At 34.1% G+C, this 21468-nt stretch overlaps 1 protein-coding gene across 10 annotated transcripts in view; it reads right to left on the bottom strand.

The window, feature by feature from the left end:
• Positions 1–21468, bottom strand: part of BLTP1 (bridge-like lipid transfer protein family member 1) — a 207764-nt gene that overhangs the window by 121380 nt on the left and 64916 nt on the right. For 9 of the 10 annotated variants that reach the window (XR_012378024.1, XM_073892215.1, XM_073892221.1 and 6 more), the window contains exons 21-27: positions 17577–17804; positions 16425–16562; positions 11651–11830; positions 9574–9702; positions 6571–6690; positions 5404–5684; positions 413–663 (exon numbers count right to left, since the gene is read on the bottom strand). Coding sequence is in view for 9 of the 10 variants with exons in the window: in XM_073892215.1 (XP_073748316.1) it covers positions 413–663; positions 5404–5684; positions 6571–6690; positions 9574–9702; positions 11651–11830; positions 16425–16562; positions 17577–17804 (1327 nt within the window). In the remaining variant the exon portion in view is untranslated. The remainder of the gene's footprint in view (positions 1–412; positions 664–5403; positions 5685–6570; positions 6691–9573; positions 9703–11650; positions 11831–16424; positions 16563–17576; positions 17805–21468) is intronic. The other variant, XM_073892217.1, reaches the window with a different exon arrangement.

Raw genomic sequence — 21468 nt, 5'->3', positions numbered from 1 at the left:
AGCTGGTAATATGAGGGCCAACAGTATAAATATTACTACTAAGTTTTCCTATAAAAGTAAACTGGTAAAACAACTGTTACCTTGAAGCACAGCTATTCTTAAGTAAATCTCTGGAAGCTGAGGTCTAGGAAAATGATATATAAGGAAATACTCAGAATAAGCTAGGAAAATCACCAATGTCAACAATAGATCTGAAGGGTAGACCTACTTTTGCCTTGTGTAACTGTAAAAAACTCACTAGTCTTCTCTGGCTTTAGTTAAATCACCTGCAAAACAAAGGAAGATTAAACTGAATCCTACCTATAAGACCACTCAAAGAATTGAGTTGAACAAAGTAACACTGAACTTCTCTCAGCATGGCATAAGGATAAAGATAAAAAAGATTAGTACAAGTAACAAAATAACACATTACCATCTACAATTTTGGGAATTTCTTTAGTAATAATCCATTCTCCAGGCTGTAGCAGAGACTGTCCATAATACATATCAGACTCTGCACTCGTGCTTGAAAATGCAGAACTACTGGAAGGTGTCAACTCTTCAAGTTTGAAGAAATCTAGGCCAGTTACTGTGCCACCAAAGAATCTGCAGCCACCGAGACAACCACACTTGTTCCTACACCTCTTATTCTTCAGGGTATCGTCTGGCCACAAAAACCACAACCTAAACAGAACCCAAGACAAAACAAACAAAAGCAACACCATAACAAAAACTCATTAGGAAATAAACTTTTTGGCAGATAATTAATTAAAATTAATTGTTAATATTTTTAAAAGACAAGGTAAACACAAACACAAAAGCTTATTTTACTGTGGAGTGTCTAACCATTTTGTCTTCTTAAAAAAAAATAGTCTCACCACGATGAGATGAAAATAAGTAGGAACAGAAAGAGAGATACAGCATACCTAAAAAAAAACTAAAAAGAAGCAAATATAAAGATCAGACATTTAAGTTCCATTTAAAAACAGTAGTAAATATTCTCAAAAGGACTAAAAATTTTAAACATTAATGTAAAAAATGGACAAAATTATTGGTACAGATTATACCAAATACATAACTTATCACTGTTAGCATTTCAGAGCCTACTTCACATGGCAAATACACCAAAACACTATAAATGTAGGGCAAATAAGAAATCTATTTCTCAATAAAACCCAAATAACCCATTCTTTATTAGAGGAAAAAACTGTAATAATTTTGGAATAAGGACTCTGAACAAAGTATTAAGAATTAGGACAATGGGAGAAAATGTGTGTAATATTTTTTGGGTTCTGTGAATGATCCACACAAAAACCCGTCAGTGTATTAACTCTCCTTTCTTAAAAAAATATTATATAATTCAAATACGGGCACTATATTTTTATTCCTCTTTTTTAACTTTAAATAATAAAATCACCTCATATTAACAGTCTTTCTAAGTATTTTTACAGGCATTATCTCATTGGATCCTCAGGGCCCTCAAGGAAGACAGAATAGGTATTATCATTTTCATTTTACATTCACTCATTTATATTTCTTGAACATAATTTATATGTGCCTAGTATTGTGCTAGGTGAAACTGACAGACACAGTCTTATCCATATGAAGTTCAGAGTACAGAGGCAAAGGCAAGCCACAAAAAAAAATATCTAATCATAAATTATACTGAGTGCTACAAGGTAAAAACAAAACAAAAAACACAAGGTATTGTGACAAGGAAAATAGAAGGAATCTTCCAAAAAGTAATATTTGAGATGTGAAAGATGAGATGAATTATATCAAGATAGAAGTGAAACATCAGTCTAGAGGACAGAAGGAAAAATATGTGAGAAAGCCTTAGGATTAGGGAGAATCTGACATATTACTTTAGTAAAACGTTATCAAATTCAAATCACTTCTCTATTTTAAAGCATTAAGATTCAGTCACTCAGCAAACTATTGTAAGCACTAACAAAATAAAAGACCTTACATATTCCATACACTTTTTGAGCTCATTTGTGTAGCACAAAGCTTAGTAAAATGCATGGGTTTGCATTCATCTAGACATGGGTTCAAATTCCAGCTGTGCCACTTAATAGCTCTAGGACCTTGGTCAATTAGTTAACATTTCTGAGCTTCAGTTTCCTCAACTGTAAAATTGTGGTCTGATATACCTAATAAGACTGTTTTGAAGATTAAATGTAAAGCACCTGATATAAAATCTGGAATACAGAAGTTGCATAACAAATGTAAGCTCCCCTTCCTTACCTTTATTACAATCCAATGCACTAGTTCTCAAACTTTAGCTTGCATTAGAATTATCTGGAGGGCTTATTATACTATGGAGAGCAGGGCTGCACCCCCAGAGTTTCTGACTGAGGTCTAGTAAGACCTGATTATGTAAATTTCTAACAAGTTCCAAGGAGACACTGGTGGTGGTGGTTTGGGAACCACACTTTTCAAAAACACTAAAGAAACTAATGACCTGTGTGTCCAGTAACTTTTCCAGTTATATCAAAAAAGAATACACGTAGGCTCCAAAACTCCTGGGAAACAAATATGCACATAGGCAGCCAAAGCTGAAGGTCAATGAGTTATCATGTTGGGAGGGCAATTCCCAATATGCCCTAAACATCCCTACCTGTTCTTGTGGGTATGCCAAGATTGCAAAGCTCTGACCAGGCTATTGCTTGGGATTGTACAGGCAGTAAACAACCTAAAGAGATGAGGTAATGTCTCACCCTGGAAAAGAGTAGGTTTGCTTCCACTTATTATAAAAGTGATAGAACCCCTAAGTTCAATATTCCTCTTCTATAATGCATCCCACTGTGTGCAGACATCCATCATGGACTTTTTTGTGTCACCTCCAAAAGATTCATGAATGGGGTACCAAATATAGCAAATAAAAATAAGTTAGTCCTATGCAATGTATGGGACAATATGACACATCTATACTAAAAAGTTATTTGTTGTTTATCTGAAATTCAAATTTAACTAGACATCCTCTATTTCATCTGGCAACCTTACTTGGAGGGCACAGGGAACCCATAAAAACACATATGACTCCGGTTCATGCTTTTGTTGTAATAAAGTCCTTTGTCCCTGACCAGGAGTCTTGTGTCTTCTGGCAGCATCCGTGAAACTGTGGCAGGCTAACTTGTTAGCTTGCAAGTAGGATAAAATCCCATTCTTCACAATTTTTAACCAAACAGAGCACTGAGACCAATCTAAATAGTTGGATTTACTTGAACACCTGGAATTTGAATCACGTGGTGCCATTTCCTTCGCTTCATTAGCACCTTGTTCTACCATCTGACCTAATTAGACCCAGGCACTTTGTTCATAGTAACTGGCTTCCTGAGCAATAATTAACAAAGAAACCAAAGTTTTTTTAAAACATTATTTCCCACACATGAGCTTCCATACTCAGGTTTACAAGACGTCAGGCTTAAAGTAACTTAAAAGATTAATGTAATCTCAGTAAAAAACTCATAATTTTTTAAAACAAGAAAAATACTTCTTTTAGGAAATTAACAGATGAAAGTATCTAAACGTTTGTGATGAAATGGAAAAATAAATGTGTATTAGGTATAAATTTTTACCCCTGTATTTGAATACATATTTGCAAAAAAAAAATCTATTTACACCCTTGGCTGGATTAATACAAACACACCATTCAAAATCCAGATAGAGGGGCACCTGGGTGGCTCACTTGGTTAAGCATCCAACTCTTGATTTAAGCTTAGAGTATGAGATCGAGCTCCCCATCGGGCTCGGGGCTGAGCATGGAGCCTGCTTAAGATTCTCTCTCTGCTCCTGCCCTCCCCTCCAACCATGTGCACCCATGCACATGCTCTCTCATTATCTATCTCTCTAAAAAAAACCTCAAAAACAAAAAAACAGAGTTTTATATGTTAACAACCAGAAAAAAGGAATAGAAAAAAATAAGAAAATACAAGTACCATGTGATTACTAGCAAAAGAAATATTTTCTCAAATTAATACAAGAAATTACAAAGGTTACAAACAGACATATTTGAATGCACAAAATTGAAGTCTGTACATAAGACCAAAAAAATTTAAAAATGAAACAAATTGCAAAATATTAGCAACAGGGACTACTGAAAGGAGATAATCTATAAAGAGCTCTTAAAAATTGGTAAGAAATACACCAATATGCCAATAAATAAATATACATAGAATAGTAATATGCAATTCACAAATGAGGAAATAAAAACCACCAGTAAATACATGAAAAAAGTATTAATCTCAGAAATAAAGAAATGCAAAATAAAACAGAAATATCATCTTTCAGTTATCATAAAACACATAAAGGATAGCAAAGATGCAGTGAGACACAGATTCTCCTAAAAAGCCACTGGGAATATAAAGTGAAATAATCTTTCTGGGAATTTGGGAATGCATATCAAAAGGTCCAGTTTTTAGCACAGTCACACTCCCCTTCTAAGGAAACTATTTAAAGGGAATTTAAAGAACATGTGGGAAAAGATTTTATGTGCAAAAAAATGTTCCTCTTACTATTATTTATAATGAAAAATTTAGAAACACTTATATATGTATTTAAGGGCAATGGCTAAATAAAGTATAATATATCTTTTTGATGGTGTTCTATCATTTGTTTGAAAGGAAATTTATAAAATTTTCGATCATATTGGCAGATGCTTAGGATAGAAGTTTAACACAAACATGCAGAAATTATAAATACAGGATGATTTCAAGTATAAGAAAGATACATTAAAAATATGGGGAAGAAATATGACAAATTCAGTGTGGTAAGGTTATGGCAATTATTTTCCTTTATTTCATAATAGTTTTCTCAATTTTTAAAATGAGCTCATATTAACTTTATAATGAGGGAGATGGGGATGGAAAAAAGTTATACTGGCATTTTAAATGGACATGATTTAGGAGGAGGCTCTGGCAACTTTTTAAATGGCAGATACAATTATTTCTTAATGACTGTTTCTTGAGGATTATATTCCCTTAGTCTCCCTTGCAGTTGTGAGAGCTCACAAAAGGAAGAGTTTTGTAGAGTACAAGGTGATAGCAATGATGTTTTCTAGAAATGATGAAATCAAAGTGGAAGGCTGTGGTGAGAGAGAAAGGGGAGTAGTGCTCTATAAAACGTTATTTGGGAACTAGTAATTTAAACTTATTTCACTGCTAATACACATAGTATGGGCTTGGAAACACAATAAAAAACAGTGTTATTTCCATCAACCATACCATTATCAGAGATGAGATATACAACATATTTACTTAAATATCAGGTTCTTATACCTCCACTGAGGTGTACCCAGCACAATCATATTTAGTCTTTATGTAAAATGTTCCTATTCCATTCCTAACAGTAGAATTTCCTCTATAATTATAAGGTAATTTTTGTCTGAACTTGGGACCATTAACTTCCTTAAATTTCACTTACCTCTTAGTTCTGGCATCATGAGTTTCTAAGAAATGTCTCTGAGCCTCATGTTTAGAATGATGATCAGCAGCTAAGGCGATATCAACAGTAATGAGTCCTAAATTGGCTGATCCCGCTTCAAGCCAATAGGCCCTCCGCAGTACTGCAGGCTGAAGTCCAACTCTGGAATTATTTAATTGTTCAATGTACTGTCTCACTTGAAAATCCTGAATTGCAGCACTTATTCCTTCCCCAACCGACTGATTGTGGAGATTACAGTTTGCAACTCGAATTGCACCCATCTAAATTGCATGAAGAAAATGAAATAAAACTGTAGTTTCTGTATTCTTAAGCAACTTAGAATAAGCTACAGAACAGTTATTTATTTCCAAATTGCATGAAAGAAGGGAAAAGAGAAAAAAGGGAAATAGAAAAGATAAATGCAACAGAATAAAAGTAGACATTCAGTTAACAAAAAAGAGGATAAAAGGAAAAGAACATAAGTCGAAAGGAAAACAAGAGAAGGAAGAAAGAAATGTTGGTAGTAAGTAATAAAATCACAGACTTTTAACAAGGTTTAATTTTAAGCAGTAACCCACAAAGCAGAGGTGGCAAACAAAATGTTTTCAGGAGCCAGCCAGGATATAAATGTATAAAACCTAAAGGCATTCAAAATCAAATCTTTTAAAAATACTACCAATTTAATCCCTGCCATAAAAGCAACCTCCAAGCTTACATCCCTGCCATAAAGCAAAGTTATAATTCAGTTAGAGTAAAATAGTAGTGAAGAAATAGACTGGAAGAGAACATGGATGAGCCAAAAACAGAAAGCTATCTCCTGGAATTGTGTAGTGTTTTGTGAGATGGCAAATTATAAATGTGTCTTCTACCTCAAGAAATGGAGGTTTTGGGGCGCCTGGGTGACTCAGTAAGTTAAGCGACTGACTCTTGATTTTGGCTCAGGTCATGATCTCAGGGTTGTGAGAGCCAAACGTCTGGCTCCACGCTCAGTGGGGAGTCTGCTTCTCTCTTGTTCTCCCTCTCTCCTCCCCCCAGCCCCCACTCATGCTCTCTCTCTCTTGCTCTAAAATAAATAAATCAATCTTAAAAAAAAAAAAAAGAAATGGAAGTTTGGTTTGGTAGAATGTTAAAAGAACTACACTGGCCAAGAAACAGACAAAAGTATACCTTTAGATTTGTAGCACAGCCATGCTCCACAATATAAATATCTGCTCCATCTACTGCTAAACGAGTCATAGTATATTTCAAATCATCTGAAGTTGGACAAGGCCCAGGAATACAACTCAACTAAAAAGAAGAATAATTGAATATTTAATCCTCACTATCAATTCACCATTTTGACACTTACATCTGTTTATTTAAATAAAATTTTGGTTATATGTATATTTTAAAAAATTAGTCAATTAGATCTCATTTTTTATGATAAATGAAATTATCAGTAATTAAAGTCTTACTAATTAGAAACTAATCATAAGTATGTACCATTTTCATTCAAAAGGGGAAAAAAGCAAGTCTAAGTTGACAGAATGTACAACTTATTGAAATTCACAAAGAACAAAGTAAAATGATAAGTAAACAGTGTCACAGGATTATAAGAACTGTACAGGAGTTTAAAGTTGTAAGATTTTCTTATGAGTATACTACACAAACACACACACTTGTTTTTACAGATATATCAACTGTAAATTTTATTATGATATCTAAGGACAATCGACACAAATTTAATATTATTTTATTCCCGAAAGAGATTTGGTCATGGTTAGGTTGGAAGAAAACATACACTTCACCTACTCTGATGAACATCTTGGGGAAACGGCAGCCCTGGAGCAAATTACTTACTCAATAGCATGCAAATGTTCATTAGTGGCAGAGCCAGAGTAGAACATAGGTGTCTTGCATTATACTCAGTGTTTTATAACAGTAAGGCATACCTTGGAGATATTGCGGGTTCCATTCCAGACCACCGCAATAAAGCAAATATCACAATAAAGCAAGTCAAATGAATTTTTTGTGGCTAAAATCAAAAACACAAGAAATAAGAAGTGTTGGCAAGGATGTGGAAAAAAAGGAACCCTTGTGTACTGTTGATGGGAATGCAAACTGGTGTAGCCACTGCAGAAGACAGTATGGAGATTGCTGAAAAAAATTAAAAATAGAACTACCCTATGATCCAGTAATTGCACTATTGGGTATTTGCCCAAAGAATATGAAAATGCTAATTCATAAGGATATGTGTACCTCTATGTTTACTGCAGCATTATTTACAATAGCCAAATTATGAAAACAGCCCAAGTGTCCACGGATAGATGAATGGATAAAGATGTGGTGTGTGTGTGTACACACACACACACACACACACACACACACACACACACACACACACAGAGGAATATTACTCAGTCATAAAAAAGAATGAAATCTTGCCATCTGTGACAACATGGATGGGTCTAGAGTATAATGCTAAGCGAAATAAGCCAAAGAAAGACAAATACCATATGATTTCACTCATATGTGGAATTTAAGAAACAAATGGACAAAGGGGAAAAAAGAGAGGGAGACAAATAAAAAAAATAGACCCTTAACAATAGAGAGCAAACAGATGGTTACCAGACGTAAGTGGGCTGGGGGATGGGTGAAATAGGTGAAAGGGATTAAGAGTACACTTGATAAGCACTGAGTAATATATGGAATTTTTGAATCACTACATTGTATATCTGAAATTAACATAATACTATATGTTAACTACATTGGAATTAAAATAAAAATTAAAAATAAATAAATACTATTAAAGATTAAAAAATGAATTTTTTGGTTTCTCAGTGCATATAAAAGTTATGTTTACACTTTATACTATAGTCTGTGCAACAGCCTATGTCTAGGAAAAATGTACATGTTTTTATTGATAAAAAATGCTAACCATCATCTGAGCTTTCAGCCAGTCATAATCACTATTCATAGATCACTGTAACAAATAATAATAATGACAAAGTTTGAAATATTGCAAGAATTACCAAAATGTGACATAGAGACATAAAGTGGGCAAATGCTCTTGGAAAAATGGCTGATAGATTTGCTTGCGGCACAGTTGCCACAAACCTTCAACTTGTTAAAAAACAAACAAACCAACAAAAACCACAGTACCTGCAAAGCACAATCAAACAAGGTATGTCTGATTTCCCCCACACAAAATAGACCTAAAAAACCCTGATCTAAAATGACAAAGGCATATCAATGGTTGCACGGAATAATGAATGGCTGACTGCAAAGGGACACAAAGTAATTTTCTAAGGTGATAGAAAATGTTCGATTTTTAAAAATTTTAATGCAACATAAAAGCTTTGAATCGTTAAAAAAAAGGAGACACCTACAAGTATGTGTGGTTTATCCATAAGGAATACTTGGTTGACATATAACTAAGGATTCCCTAGATCCTGGCAATGTGTTTATAACAAGAAAAAAATAATTTTATCACCAATTATAGCGGTTTCCTTTATTGCTGGTAAAGAAGCAGAGGTTATAGATATTTTGGACATAAAATTAAAAGCAGGATGATTTGTTTTCAATTCACACTAATATAACAGTAAATAAACATAGTACGTATAACAAAAGAACAAAAGGATAAACACATATAGGGAAGAAATTAGAAAGGAAAATGAAACTGTTTACAATGGTTATCTCTGTTACAGATTCAGGATAAAAAAAATTTTTTTAAACTGCCATCTTTTCTTGGCAAATGCCAACATTACTAACCACATTACAAAAGAAGAGGTATGTTCCAGGGAAGTCTATAAACAATGTGATGTAAGGAATTTAACCTTCCTCTTGCTTCAGTTTCTAAATCTTCTACATAAATACATAGTGATATCCAAAAGAATGTAATAACACAAGAAAACATGAGAGTTAACAGTAAAAATGTAACAGGTAAGATATAATCTTTATAATATCTCCATTTATCTGTGAATTTATGTTTTAATAATTACCTCATATGTTAGATACTTGCAACTAAATAACAACTGGCTGCAAATCTGCAAAATAATTTTATTAATTGAGAAAATTGAACTATAATGTTTACTTCATGGCTGTGTATTTGATTTAAAACTGATATCTCAATCTTTCATTTTAAAAAATCCATAGATGTTTATAATACTGCTAACATATTTGTTAACATACCTTGGATTCACAGAACCGACGGTCAAATCCATGCTGACATATTATTACTGATTTAGGTCTTTCCAGTTCATACTCCCGACATACCACATGAAAAACAAATGTCTGTCCCCACTCCAAGAGACAAGCTAGCTACAAATAAGCAGGGACAGGTTGACAACAGTGTTAGCATTCTAAACACGTGTTCAGAGTTCAAAAGCTTATCAAGAATATTAATAGTTTGAAAGAACCCAAATGCTATTCTATATCTGCTGCTACATAATCCACTTGTTAGCCAGAATCATGATTTTTCTACCCTGACATCATTTATAAGCTTATGTTACTTCTCATTTGTGAATGACAAAAAATGCATGACAGCTGAAAAATTCAACTTCAGCAACTTACAAAGTAAGTACTTTCCTTCAAGGTTATATCTTCCTTCTTATGTAACTAATCGGAATCCTCTGCACAGAAAAGCACCTAAAATTCTCTACCTAATAATAAACAAAGCTTGGATGTGAAATTATTATCTAATTATTATAGTGAGCTACAATTTTGGAAAATCAGATATTTTGAAGATTATAGCAGTTTTGTTTATGCAAATAGAAACTTAAGTATATATCAACTCTTCATCAAATCTTCAGTTTACAAAAAAACCTTTCATTTTATAATTGGAGTTGTTAACAATAAACACACTAAAATATGGGTATACATATTATTCCCTTTAACAAGTACATATTTAAACTATCAGAAAACATGAATTTCACTTTTAAAACATATAAAGAATGGAATAAACATTAAAAGCACCTATGGATTCATGAAACACTAGAAACAGTGATGTCAAGATTCTAGTGAAGAAAGAGAAATATTTCATCTTCTAATAAGGGCAACTATAAACATAGATACTAGCAATTGGTAGATTAAAGAAATTGTGTCCAGTCTTGCACAATCAGCATGGCTTTATTCTATGTTTGTTAAGGAACAAACTTTTTTTATATATATTTCAGTCTTTACTTGTACATTAGAGAAAAGAGATGGTGGATAATAAAGAGAGGATAGTCATCAGGCCAGTAAGCACTGAATATTTCTTTCCATTTTTATACATTTTGTTATATATTTTATCTACTTTTAATATAAACTATCACTTTTCCATTCCACTTTCTTATTTATAGAATCTTAGTTTTTACTGCCTTCTAAAAATTTCTTGTAGATATGCAAGGTATCTAGAGTCTTAATCCACCTTCTTGTATTTCCTACCTATGTTTCATACACATTCTGTAATTTTTATTAAAATTGAGTATGTACATTTCACACTTTCAAGACCATATTCCAGTTTTTTTTTAAATGCCAAGATAAGTATGCATATTATCATAAATATATGGATCAACAGGTGAAATGTTACACTAATATGGCTATTTGGCGAAATTTCAAAGGTCCATTTCTAGAACTAAATGATCCTTATGACTTCTGAGTCTTCTAAAGATTAAAGGGGACAAGAGGAGGAGGGGGATTTTATCCAGAAGGATCACAACTAGCACTCTAGACCAGGTTTACTTACCAGCAAATTTCTTTTTATTTTTTAAATCCACATCATTAACAGCAGATACAAATGATGTTATCTTGCTTTGAGACATGACAAGAACCGAACTACCTAACCCTGAACACCATAAACAATATTTTCAAATCCTACTTAAGAAATATATAAGAAAGCAACATTCTTAAAAAAATTATTCCATATACTGGGAAAAAGAGAATTTTTCAACAGTGGAGAAACAACTAATATGATTTTAATAATATATAAAATTTCCAGACCAGTTCTCATACTGAGTTTTCCCCAAAGTCTTGATCTTGAAAGTGTTATGCAGAACTATAAAACATTACACCCTTCAATTTTATGTGGCTCAGAAACGTGAAACTTGTCTGACTCATCTATTGCTAAGAAAACTCTGAATGGCAAGAATGACTCTCATCCAAAAAGCAGAGTTGTCTGGCTATCAGAACACCATTAGTGAAAATGCAATGAACATTCAAACAGGCATACAACTTACTCTTGGCAAAGTGGGTAAACAAAGGAAAAAGAAAATAAGTCAGAGAATCCTACCTGTGGTGCTGTGACCTTAGCTGTAAGACTTCCAGCCTGCACATCAATTAACCATGCATATTCTAAGGAATCACTTCCCAAAGGAAGACCTTCTGCTGAGAACATAGCATGTGCTCTCAGCTGGAGACCTGACAAATTGATGTGACCCTCCCTGAGTACTTCATCCACAGGAGGTCGCTGCTGAAAACAATAAGAAGACTATAAGAAGTACAAGAAAATCGGCATTATTATTTCTAGTTTTTTTTTTTTTTTTTCTCCAGAGACTAACAGTAAAAACATGCTATCTGGAAAATAAGACTCAAGGATTCATAAGACCCTAACACAACCTTGTACCGTAGAGTCTCAGTTAAGCTTCTTTAGTGACAATATCCATAAGAGTCCAACTGCAAAGCAAGATAGCAAAGTCCTAGAAAGAATGAGACCTCTCTGATAGAAATGAATGGCTCAATGAATAAAAAGAAATTAGTCCTCTGACTGACAGGGAATGTAAGAGACCAGTCTTAGGTGGGAAGACAGGAATAATGAGATTAAATACTAAAAAGAAAAAAATAACAGGGGAGAACAAAGACCATTAAGACCATAAAATGAAGAACAAGGGAAGAAAGCCATCTTTCATATAGATTTTGAGAACTACATAAATATAAAAAGGATAGATTTATCTTATAGAAATTACATACTTACTACTAAAAAGCAGCAAATACTTCAAAGAGAAAAGTTCTGGACTTACTCACAAAGCTAAAAGATATGTCCTAAAATAGGGTATTCCATGGAACACTACCTAGTTCCAAAGGATATGATTAGTAATACAGAATCAAATAGGTTTGGCAATGCCTTACCCAACAGTCACCAATTTCTGTGGACTCTACCTCCCAATCTCTCAGAAATGCATTGACTTTCTTCTATCTTCACTGCTATCATCATGGTCCCAATAACATGACCTCTTGCTAATATGTTTGCAGAGCCTCCCAGCATTCACTTTTACATCTCCCACCTCCATACTCTACAAAACAACCACAGAGATCTAAAAAGGCAAGTTTTATCATGTTCTTGTCTCAAGACCATTATTTATTATTTCCTCAATATTTCTCTCCTCCACCAGGTTTACTAGGGTAAAGACTATTTCTGTCTTGTCCACCATTTATCCCACTGCACCTAACAGTGACCACAAAAGGAAGATAATGCTGTGTATTTCTTCACAGCAAGTCTTTTCAGAGAATTCAATATACTAATATACATTGAGACAGTTCACAGGTATTTCCCAAACTAATTTTATTACAGCAGTCTTTTAGTATGTGTATGCAGGCCATCTGCACAAGGAACAGTGTTAGCATTCTTTGTTTCAACACATTTTAGGAAATGTATTCTTAAAAAAAAATTAAGGATATGACCCAAATCAAATTCATAAGGAATTCTTAAAAGGAAATTTCTAATTATGACTATAATAATAGCTCTAGCAGCTCTTTCGATACATTTTTTATTTTATTTTCATCTAAGCTGTGTGACAATATATAAAATCACCAAAATTTCTCCAGGCATTAGTTTCCTTCTATTTTTTTATCTGAAGAAGCTGGGGAGGATGGTGAATAAAGATCACTTCTGGCACAAAGATTCGATAATTCTCAGTATAAGATACTTCTGATTGATATTTTTTGAGCTCAAAAATACATATAGATCTTGGCTTGTCCTAAAGATAGAGCGTATCTAGTACACCAACAAAGATCATATTCTAGATTTTATTGTGGGGTTGCATGATATTGTGGGCTGAACTGTGTCCCCTAAAAAGACATTCAAGTCCTAAGCCCAGGCACCTGTGATTGTGACCTTACTATATTCGAAAAAAAAGGGTTTTAGCAGAAGTAATCAAGTTAAAATGAGGTTACACTGAATTAGGGTGGGCCTTAATCTAATGACTGGTATCCTTTTAAGAGGAAAACTGGGACACAGAGACACATCGAGACAATGCCATGAGAAGACAAAGGCAGAGATATGCATCTACAAGACAAGCAATGCCAAGGATTGCTAGCAACCACCAAAAGCTTAGAAGAGGCAAGGAGACCCTCTCCTACAGCCTTCAGAGAGAGAGAACATGCCCCTGCCAACACTTTGATTTCAGAATTCTAGGCTCCAGAACTGTGAGAGAATACATTTTTCTTATTTTAAGCAACTCAGTGTGAGGTACTTTGCTATGACAGCCCTAGGCAACTAACATACATAAGATGCTCATAAATTAAAGGAGGATGGTTCATAAGTCAGACACAATAATCCATCCATCACCTCAGGTCCTTAACCTTGTGGCCCTGCATTAAGACAAATGCTATCAGGAATAAGCAGCCAAATCCTGGAGAACTCACCTGTACCAAAGGTTTCAAATTTGCCCAGATTCACCAGAGGAATCACTATCTATGGCAGCTATAGTCTTATAACACGTATTTCTTAAATAATAAGACTTGAAAGTCAAAATGACTCTTTGATCCATGGGCTCCAAAATGGATCTTGTGTTAATCAGGCATGAAAACAACATTAATCTCAGGGTACATCTCCATCAGCGCTATTGGGTGACTAGGTGCATTGTTAATTAGCAGTCATATTTTGAAAGGACTCTCTTTTTCTGAGCAGGTCTCAAAAGTGAGCTTAAAATATTCAGTAAACATTGTTGTAAAGAGATGCACTGTCACCCAGGCTTTGTTGCTCCACTGATAGAGCACAGGCAGAGTAGATTTAGCAAAATTCTTAAGGGCCCTAAAATTTTCAAGCATTGGCTTCAACTTAAAGTCACCAGCGGTGTTAGCCTATAAGTAGAAAGTCATTTTGTCCTTTGAAGTTTTGAAACCAGGCACTGACTTCTCCTCTCTAGCTATGAAAGTCCTAGATGGCATCTTCAACTAGAAGGTTATTTCATCTACTTTGAAAATCTGTTGTTTAGTGTAGCCACCCTTCATTAATTAACTTGGCTAGAACTCCTGGATAACTTGCTGCTTCACCTTGCACTTTGGTGTTATGGAGATGGCTTCTTTCTTTAACCTATGAACCCACTTCTGCTAGCTTCCAACTTATCTTCTGTAGCTTCCTCACCTCTCTCAGCCTTCACAGAATTGAAGAGAGGGCCTTGCTTTGGATTAGACTTTGGCTTAAGGAATGCATGGCTGATTTGATCTTCTATCCAGACCACTGAAACTTTCTCTGTATTAGCCATACGCTGTTTTCCTTTCTTATCATTGGTGTATTTATTGGAGTAGCACTTCTGATTTCCTTGAAGGACTTTTCCTTTGCATTCACAACTTGGCTGTTTGGTGCAAGAGGCCTAGTTTTCAGCTTAGCTTGGGTTTTGACATGCCTTCCTCACTAAGCTTAATCATTTCTACCTTCTGATTTAAAGTGAGAAACATACAGTTCTGCCTTTCACTTGAACACTTAGAGGCCACTGCAGGGTCATTAGCTGGCCTAATTTCAATACCTTTTGTTTTAGAGAATAGGGAGGCCCAAGAAGAGGGGGAGAGACAGGGGAAAAGACAGTTGGTGAAGCAGTCAGAACATGTGCAATGTTTATTACTTAAGTTTGCCATCTTATATGGGCACAGTTTGTGGCACCCCAAAACAATTACAAATAGTAACATCAAGATCAGTGAACACAAATCACCATAACATTAGAATAATGAAAAAATTTAAAATACTGTGAGAATTACCAAATGTGACAGAGACATAAAGTGTGCAAATGCTGCTGGAAAAATGGCTTTGAGAAACTTGCTTGATGCAGAGCTGTCACAAATCTTCAATTTGTAACAAATGCAATATCTGCAAAGTGCACTAAAGCAACATGCAATAAAATGAGGTACGCCAACTACGTCAAAAGTCTGATAAAGGAAACACATTCAGTGGCAAAAATAAGCATATATTAGGTGTTAAGTTTCAGCTACTACTAAGTTTCAGCTACTATGAGGTGTTGAATATATACACATATGGAAAACTTAAATTCTATGTAGAAAAATATGGTCAGTTATGGCAAAAGAGTTGCAAAGGGGGGTAAGCTATTTTATATAAAATGATCAGTTACTATATAGAGTCCATAGTAAGTTATCATCTGTTGTGATTTTGGGGTATCAGATTCACCACCCATTTATAATTTTACCTTGCTTTATATTAAAATCCATTTATTTTTCCAAAGCTCACAACTTGACTAAAAGTAGAGAAGAGCCCTAAAGTAGTGTTAAATGAAAAGTAAAGCCATTTAGCAATAAAAAATAATAATAACAAAGTGATTACCCAAGAATGTAAATTATTCCCATTTGCTGAATATCATTGGTTCCCTTTCAAAAGAGCCCTGGGGATATCTTGATGGGATTAATAAAGTGTCTTGTAAGTACATTTGGTGAAAAGCATCATCCAAGTGGATATGGATGTTTTGAAGATTGAGTACTGGTTAATATGAATAGTGAGGTTGTAATTTTCAATAGAATCCGCCAAAATTTTATACATTTTCCCTTCTATAAACAAATGAAAAAGTTTTAAAGTATTTCTTTCCATTTCTAAAAACAATAGATATAGAATATAATTATATGGGATCACATAAATAGGGAACAGCAGAAAAAAAAGAAAAAGAAAACTGAGATTCTTGAAAAACTCACATATATATACAAAACTTCTTAATATGGTTAAATTAAAAGCCTCTAATTTAAAGAGCTATATATTCTATGCACAGAAGCTAACACACAGTTTCAACCCCATAAACAATAATAATACATCTCTAAGTCTCTACCATAACTCACTTTCACATTACCTGATAGTTATCACTGACAAACACATTTAGGGGTGACAGGACAAGTTGCAGCATGGTCTCCCGAAATCCTTTTTTCATTTCAAAACACAGTCTTTCCAAAAATGCCGTAGGGCACTCAGGGCCATCAGTGGTTCCATGCTAAAGTCAAACAAAATACCATAATCACGATATAGAGAAAATAAGACCAAAGAGGTACATGAAAATAAAAATTACATTAATTTTTTTTTAAAGATTTTATTTATTTACTTGACAGAGAAAGAGACAGTGAGAGCGGGAACACAAGCAGGGGAAGTAGGAGAGGGAGAAGCAGGCTTCCTGCTGAGCAGGGAGCCGGAAGCAGGGCCTGATCCCAGGACCCCGGGATTATGACCTGGGCCGAAGGCAGAGGCTCAATGACTGAGCCACCCATGCGTCCCCAAAATTACATTTACATAATTAAGAGATTTTGATTCTTAAAAAGGAGAAATAGTGCTTACTGACAAAATTAACTATTCTGTACCCCAGTAAGAACATTAGGTTCACTAAGCACCAGGGATGACTCCTCTGCTCTGCAATCCTAGGTGCATGATATGGAGCCAGTAAACAGCACAATGCTCTAGGGCCTCACCCTCCCTATCTGGCCTCACTCCAAGGACCCTGGGTTCTCTGGGCAATATAATCTCATTCCAAGTCAACCCAAATGGTCCATTGGTCAACCTTAGACTGAACCAGGATTCTATGCTGGATCTGAGCCCCTAAAAACAATTCAACCTTCAGGATCAAACGGAATCTTGATTTTGTAGTAGGTGCACCATAAGGGCCCCAAATGATCTAGGGTTGGATAAAGGATAAGAAAAGGTAAATCCTAGAGTATCCATCAGGCTAACTATAAACCCAGCAACTCAACGTCATGACAAAAAGTTCTAAAGTTATACAGAACAGCAAGAAGGAACTCAAATGAAAGAAGAAAAGCAGAAAATTATCAATGATCAAGTAATCACATTAAGAAGAAAATAATAAACTAGCTTTATAAAGGTAAAAGGATAGATTTTAAAGTTTTCAAATCTGATTTTTTTTTATTAGTGTGTGCATGTGTGTACAAACACCTACAGTTTTCTAAGTTGGGTGAATTTCATAATATACTCCAGACTATTTAGATACGTAAACACTTACAACAGGAAGGCGCCCATGAACTTTGTACAAATTAACAAGTACAGTAATATCCCAAGGACGTAAGGTAAGTGGATGAATTGACTTGGCTGAACTTTCATTTTCCTTTTTGTCATTTTCCATTCCAAGAGCAGTCCACCCAGAGCTAGATGATGTTGACAGTGACAGAACAGGACTTGAAATAACCTCTTCAAAATCCATATACATGTCATCTTCCCCGAAGTAGTTTTCCTATAAATATCAAGAACAAACTTCTATTAAAGAGATATGTATCAATAACTTTTCAACTTAGAACCTGAATTCTGTAAACCAAGCATCTCCCTAAACTATTTTATTTAGTTAAAAGTATATGGTCTGTTTCCTTGAAATGAAAAACAAACAAAAAAAGATACATATGCTTAAGACATATACTTACTTGGCTAGTTAGCAAATAAACATTCTGTAGCAAACAAAAACAAAACAAACAAAAACATAAAAAATTAAGTAAGTTTATAGTAAAGCTTCATGACAACACCACCTCCAATTATACCAAAAAACTTGCAATTTAGGTCCTAGAAGAAAACTTTGAAAATTTGTAATGTTCAATAGTTTTCAATTTTTCTCAGAGTTCTAAGGCAATAATACCCAGAGACATCCATTAAGGGAAGATCAAGTCCCTGAAAATCAATTTGACTAAATCCAGTTAGCTAACTACTACAATTCATATATTCTGGGTGAAATATTTATCAGAAGTGTTTTTCACAACTTAAGTAAGAATCTCCAATTTTGGTTACTGATGATAAAAACGTGTTATCAACAGTTACTAAAACATCCGTTCATATAATTCATCCTGGTTTCTTATGCAAAGTATTTTAACTTAATATTCTGGGTCCTTTTGCATCAGAATTTAAATTTATTATTATTTTTTTCTTCTTTTAAGGTTTTTATTTAAATTCCAGTTAGTTAACATACAGTGTAATATTAGTTTCATGAGTAGGATTTAGTGATTCATCACTTACATACAACACCCAGTGCTCATCACAAATGCCCTCCTTAATCCCCATTGCTTATTTCACCCCTACCCCTACCCCCTCCCCTCTGGTGACCATCAGTTTGTTCTCAATAGTTAACAGTCTGTTTCTTGGTTTGCCTCTCTCTTCCCCACCCTCCACGCTCATTTGTTTCTTAAATTCCACATATGAGTGAAATCATATGGTATTTGTCTTTCTCTGACTTATTTAAATGAAATTCTTTTTTCTTCCCATTATTCTGAATTTAAGTTTTATCTATTTGTCAGTAGTAATCAAAAATTGTTAAAATATTCCTGTTAACACAGTTAACTGTATTTGTTCAATATTAGAAATCAAGTCAGTATTTTGATAAATTGTGCATTTTACTTATTGGCACATTTATTTTCTGGCTAGAATTCTAGTCAATTAATCAGGCCAATTAAATATCTTCTCATAGAAAAGGATGTTGAAGGGTTTACAGTCATTTGGTTAATTAGTGGTAGGACTAGTAATAAAATCCCAAATCTATGGACTCACAAAACTGATACTTTTTCCTCATTCTGTATTGTTATCTGGCTCTAATAATACAGGTCCTACTTAGAACCTGCTTGACATCTTGAAAATTGCCTTTATTATATAACTCTGAAGCATGGACAAATTCAAGCACAAATATAAATGTAAATAAACATTAACCTATATCCTAAATTCTAACATTAAATTTCTAAAACTAAAAATAAATGTCTAATTGATTTTAATCTAAACATTAAAGATCTAGAAGTATTCAAAGCAGCAGTCCTCAGATCATTTGAGAAGCCTTTTCAAAATACACATGCCAGGGCACCTGGGTGGCTCAGTCGTTAAGCATCTGCCTTCGGCTCAGGTAAGGATCTCAGGGTCCTGGGATTGAGCCCCGCATCCGGCTTCCTGCTCTGCGGGAAGCCTGCTTCTCCCTCTCCCACTCCCCCTGCTTATGTTCCCTCTCTCTCGCTGTGTCTTTCTCTGTCAAATAAATAATCAAATCTTTAAAATAAAGAAAAATACACATGCCATTCTGGTCCTGGGGACAGGTTCAATAGTTTGCAATGGGCATGGATTTCAGAGACAGAAGAAAAGTAAAATATTTCCTTCAGTGATTTTATCTACAAACGGCCTCCAGACCCAATCACCTCTACTCCACCCTTCCTCCATAAAACTGGTCAATGGAATCAGTGTACAATGTTCACGATTATTAGCTTTTGACATACTAAGAGTTACCAACAAATCAATAAAAATAAGTTATACTCATTTTAGCCAATTTTTAATAATCGTACTCTATAAATCTCTTATTTTTAAAAGATTCCTTAGAAGTCTCTTAGAGTCTCTTGCCATTTTTAACCTTATAAACAGAAAAGATTCATGTAGATTATTAAAATCAAAAGAAAAATATTCTCTTGGGCCTAATGTTCATTTGCTACCAAAACAATCTCCATTTAATTATCTGAAACAGGAACAACTCATAGCAAATTCTTTAGGAAATACTGAATCCCCAACATAGTAGAGAACATTTGCTAATTTTTATCAAATGTGTCAATGACTGTTTTTAAAGAGTTATAAAACTCCAGGAGTCTTTTATAAGTTATCATATTAGTACATATTGACTATTATCAACAAAATGTACTTTTAAAATTATAACTCCCTTAAAACACTAGCCTCACGTTAAATGTTTTATATGGAGTGTGAGATTTAAGTTTTGCATGTGCTTGTTTTGGTTTTGCTTTGTTTTTTTAGTATGTGAACTCCATCTGTAAAGGTTAATTTCTTAAGGATTCACTAAAAAAAATTACCAAAAGGTTGACCAAAGTATAAGGTAAGTAGTAATATATCATGGCAAACTTTTATGGTATTTTAAGATTAATAAATGTACATAAATATTTACAAATACAAATAAAAGTTCCAGTTCCATGTTAAGGTAGGTAGTATACAAAATTGAACTATCTCTAAACCAAATTCCAAACAACATTAGAAAAAGGCAGTAACTTATATAACTGAAAAAATGTGTTCTTTTGTCAAGTTTGCAGCATGAATGAATTTAAAAATGATAAAACAAGCTGTATTTTCAATCGACTTAAGAGCTCTATGAAATTTTATTTTCCTAAAGCTATTTTATTATGTGTGTCAAGTAATTACTTCAAGTTAACAGGACATTACCATTTTTTTCCCCAGCCTACTTATACAATGATACTCATTTCTCAAAAAAGAGGAAAAAGAATTATCACTATAGTTAAAAGAAGACAGCTAATAAATTCAGAGAAGCAGGGGGGGAAAAAAACAACCTACAGGTAGTTTGTTTCCAATATTAAATTTTTTTAATGGAAACTTAGCCAGGCTTCTGTTCAAGACTATTAAAACTGTTTTTTCTAATAAGGAAAGCATATATGCCATAACCCTTAAACCACAGTTACTACTGACTGCCACTCACATGCTATCACTATTTAGATTCAGATTTCCCTTCTTCCATTAAGAAAAAATGTAATAAGACCAAGAGAAGTCAATTCAGAAGATGTAAACATTTCCATAAAATATTCTCACAAATTTTAATGCGTTGGTATATATTCTTCTCAGAGTTCCTGTTAATAATAATGGCGACCCTAGTTTCTCTTGTGGATTTTAGAAATCAGTTTTTTTTTTTTTAAAGATTTTAGTTATTATTTATTTGTGACAGAGACAGAGAGACAGTGAGAGAGAGCATGAGCAGGGAGGAGAGGGAGAAGGAGGCTGCCTGCCAAGCAGGGAGCCCGATGTGGGACTCGATCCCAGGACCCTGGGATCATGACCCGAGCTGAAGGCAGCCACTTAACCAACTGAGCCACCCAGAAGCCCTGGAAATCAGTTTTTTTTTTTTTTTTTTAAGATTTTATTTATTTATT

This window comes from Callorhinus ursinus, unplaced genomic scaffold (genome assembly GCF_003265705.2).
Source record: "Callorhinus ursinus isolate GAN/ISIS: 27379988/994484 unplaced genomic scaffold, GSC_fseal_2.0 scaffold4, whole genome shotgun sequence".
Classification (NCBI taxonomy): domain Eukaryota; kingdom Metazoa; phylum Chordata; class Mammalia; order Carnivora; family Otariidae; genus Callorhinus; species Callorhinus ursinus.
The sequence above is the reverse complement of the archived record's forward strand: the minus strand, read 5'-3'. Positions and strand labels throughout refer to the sequence as shown.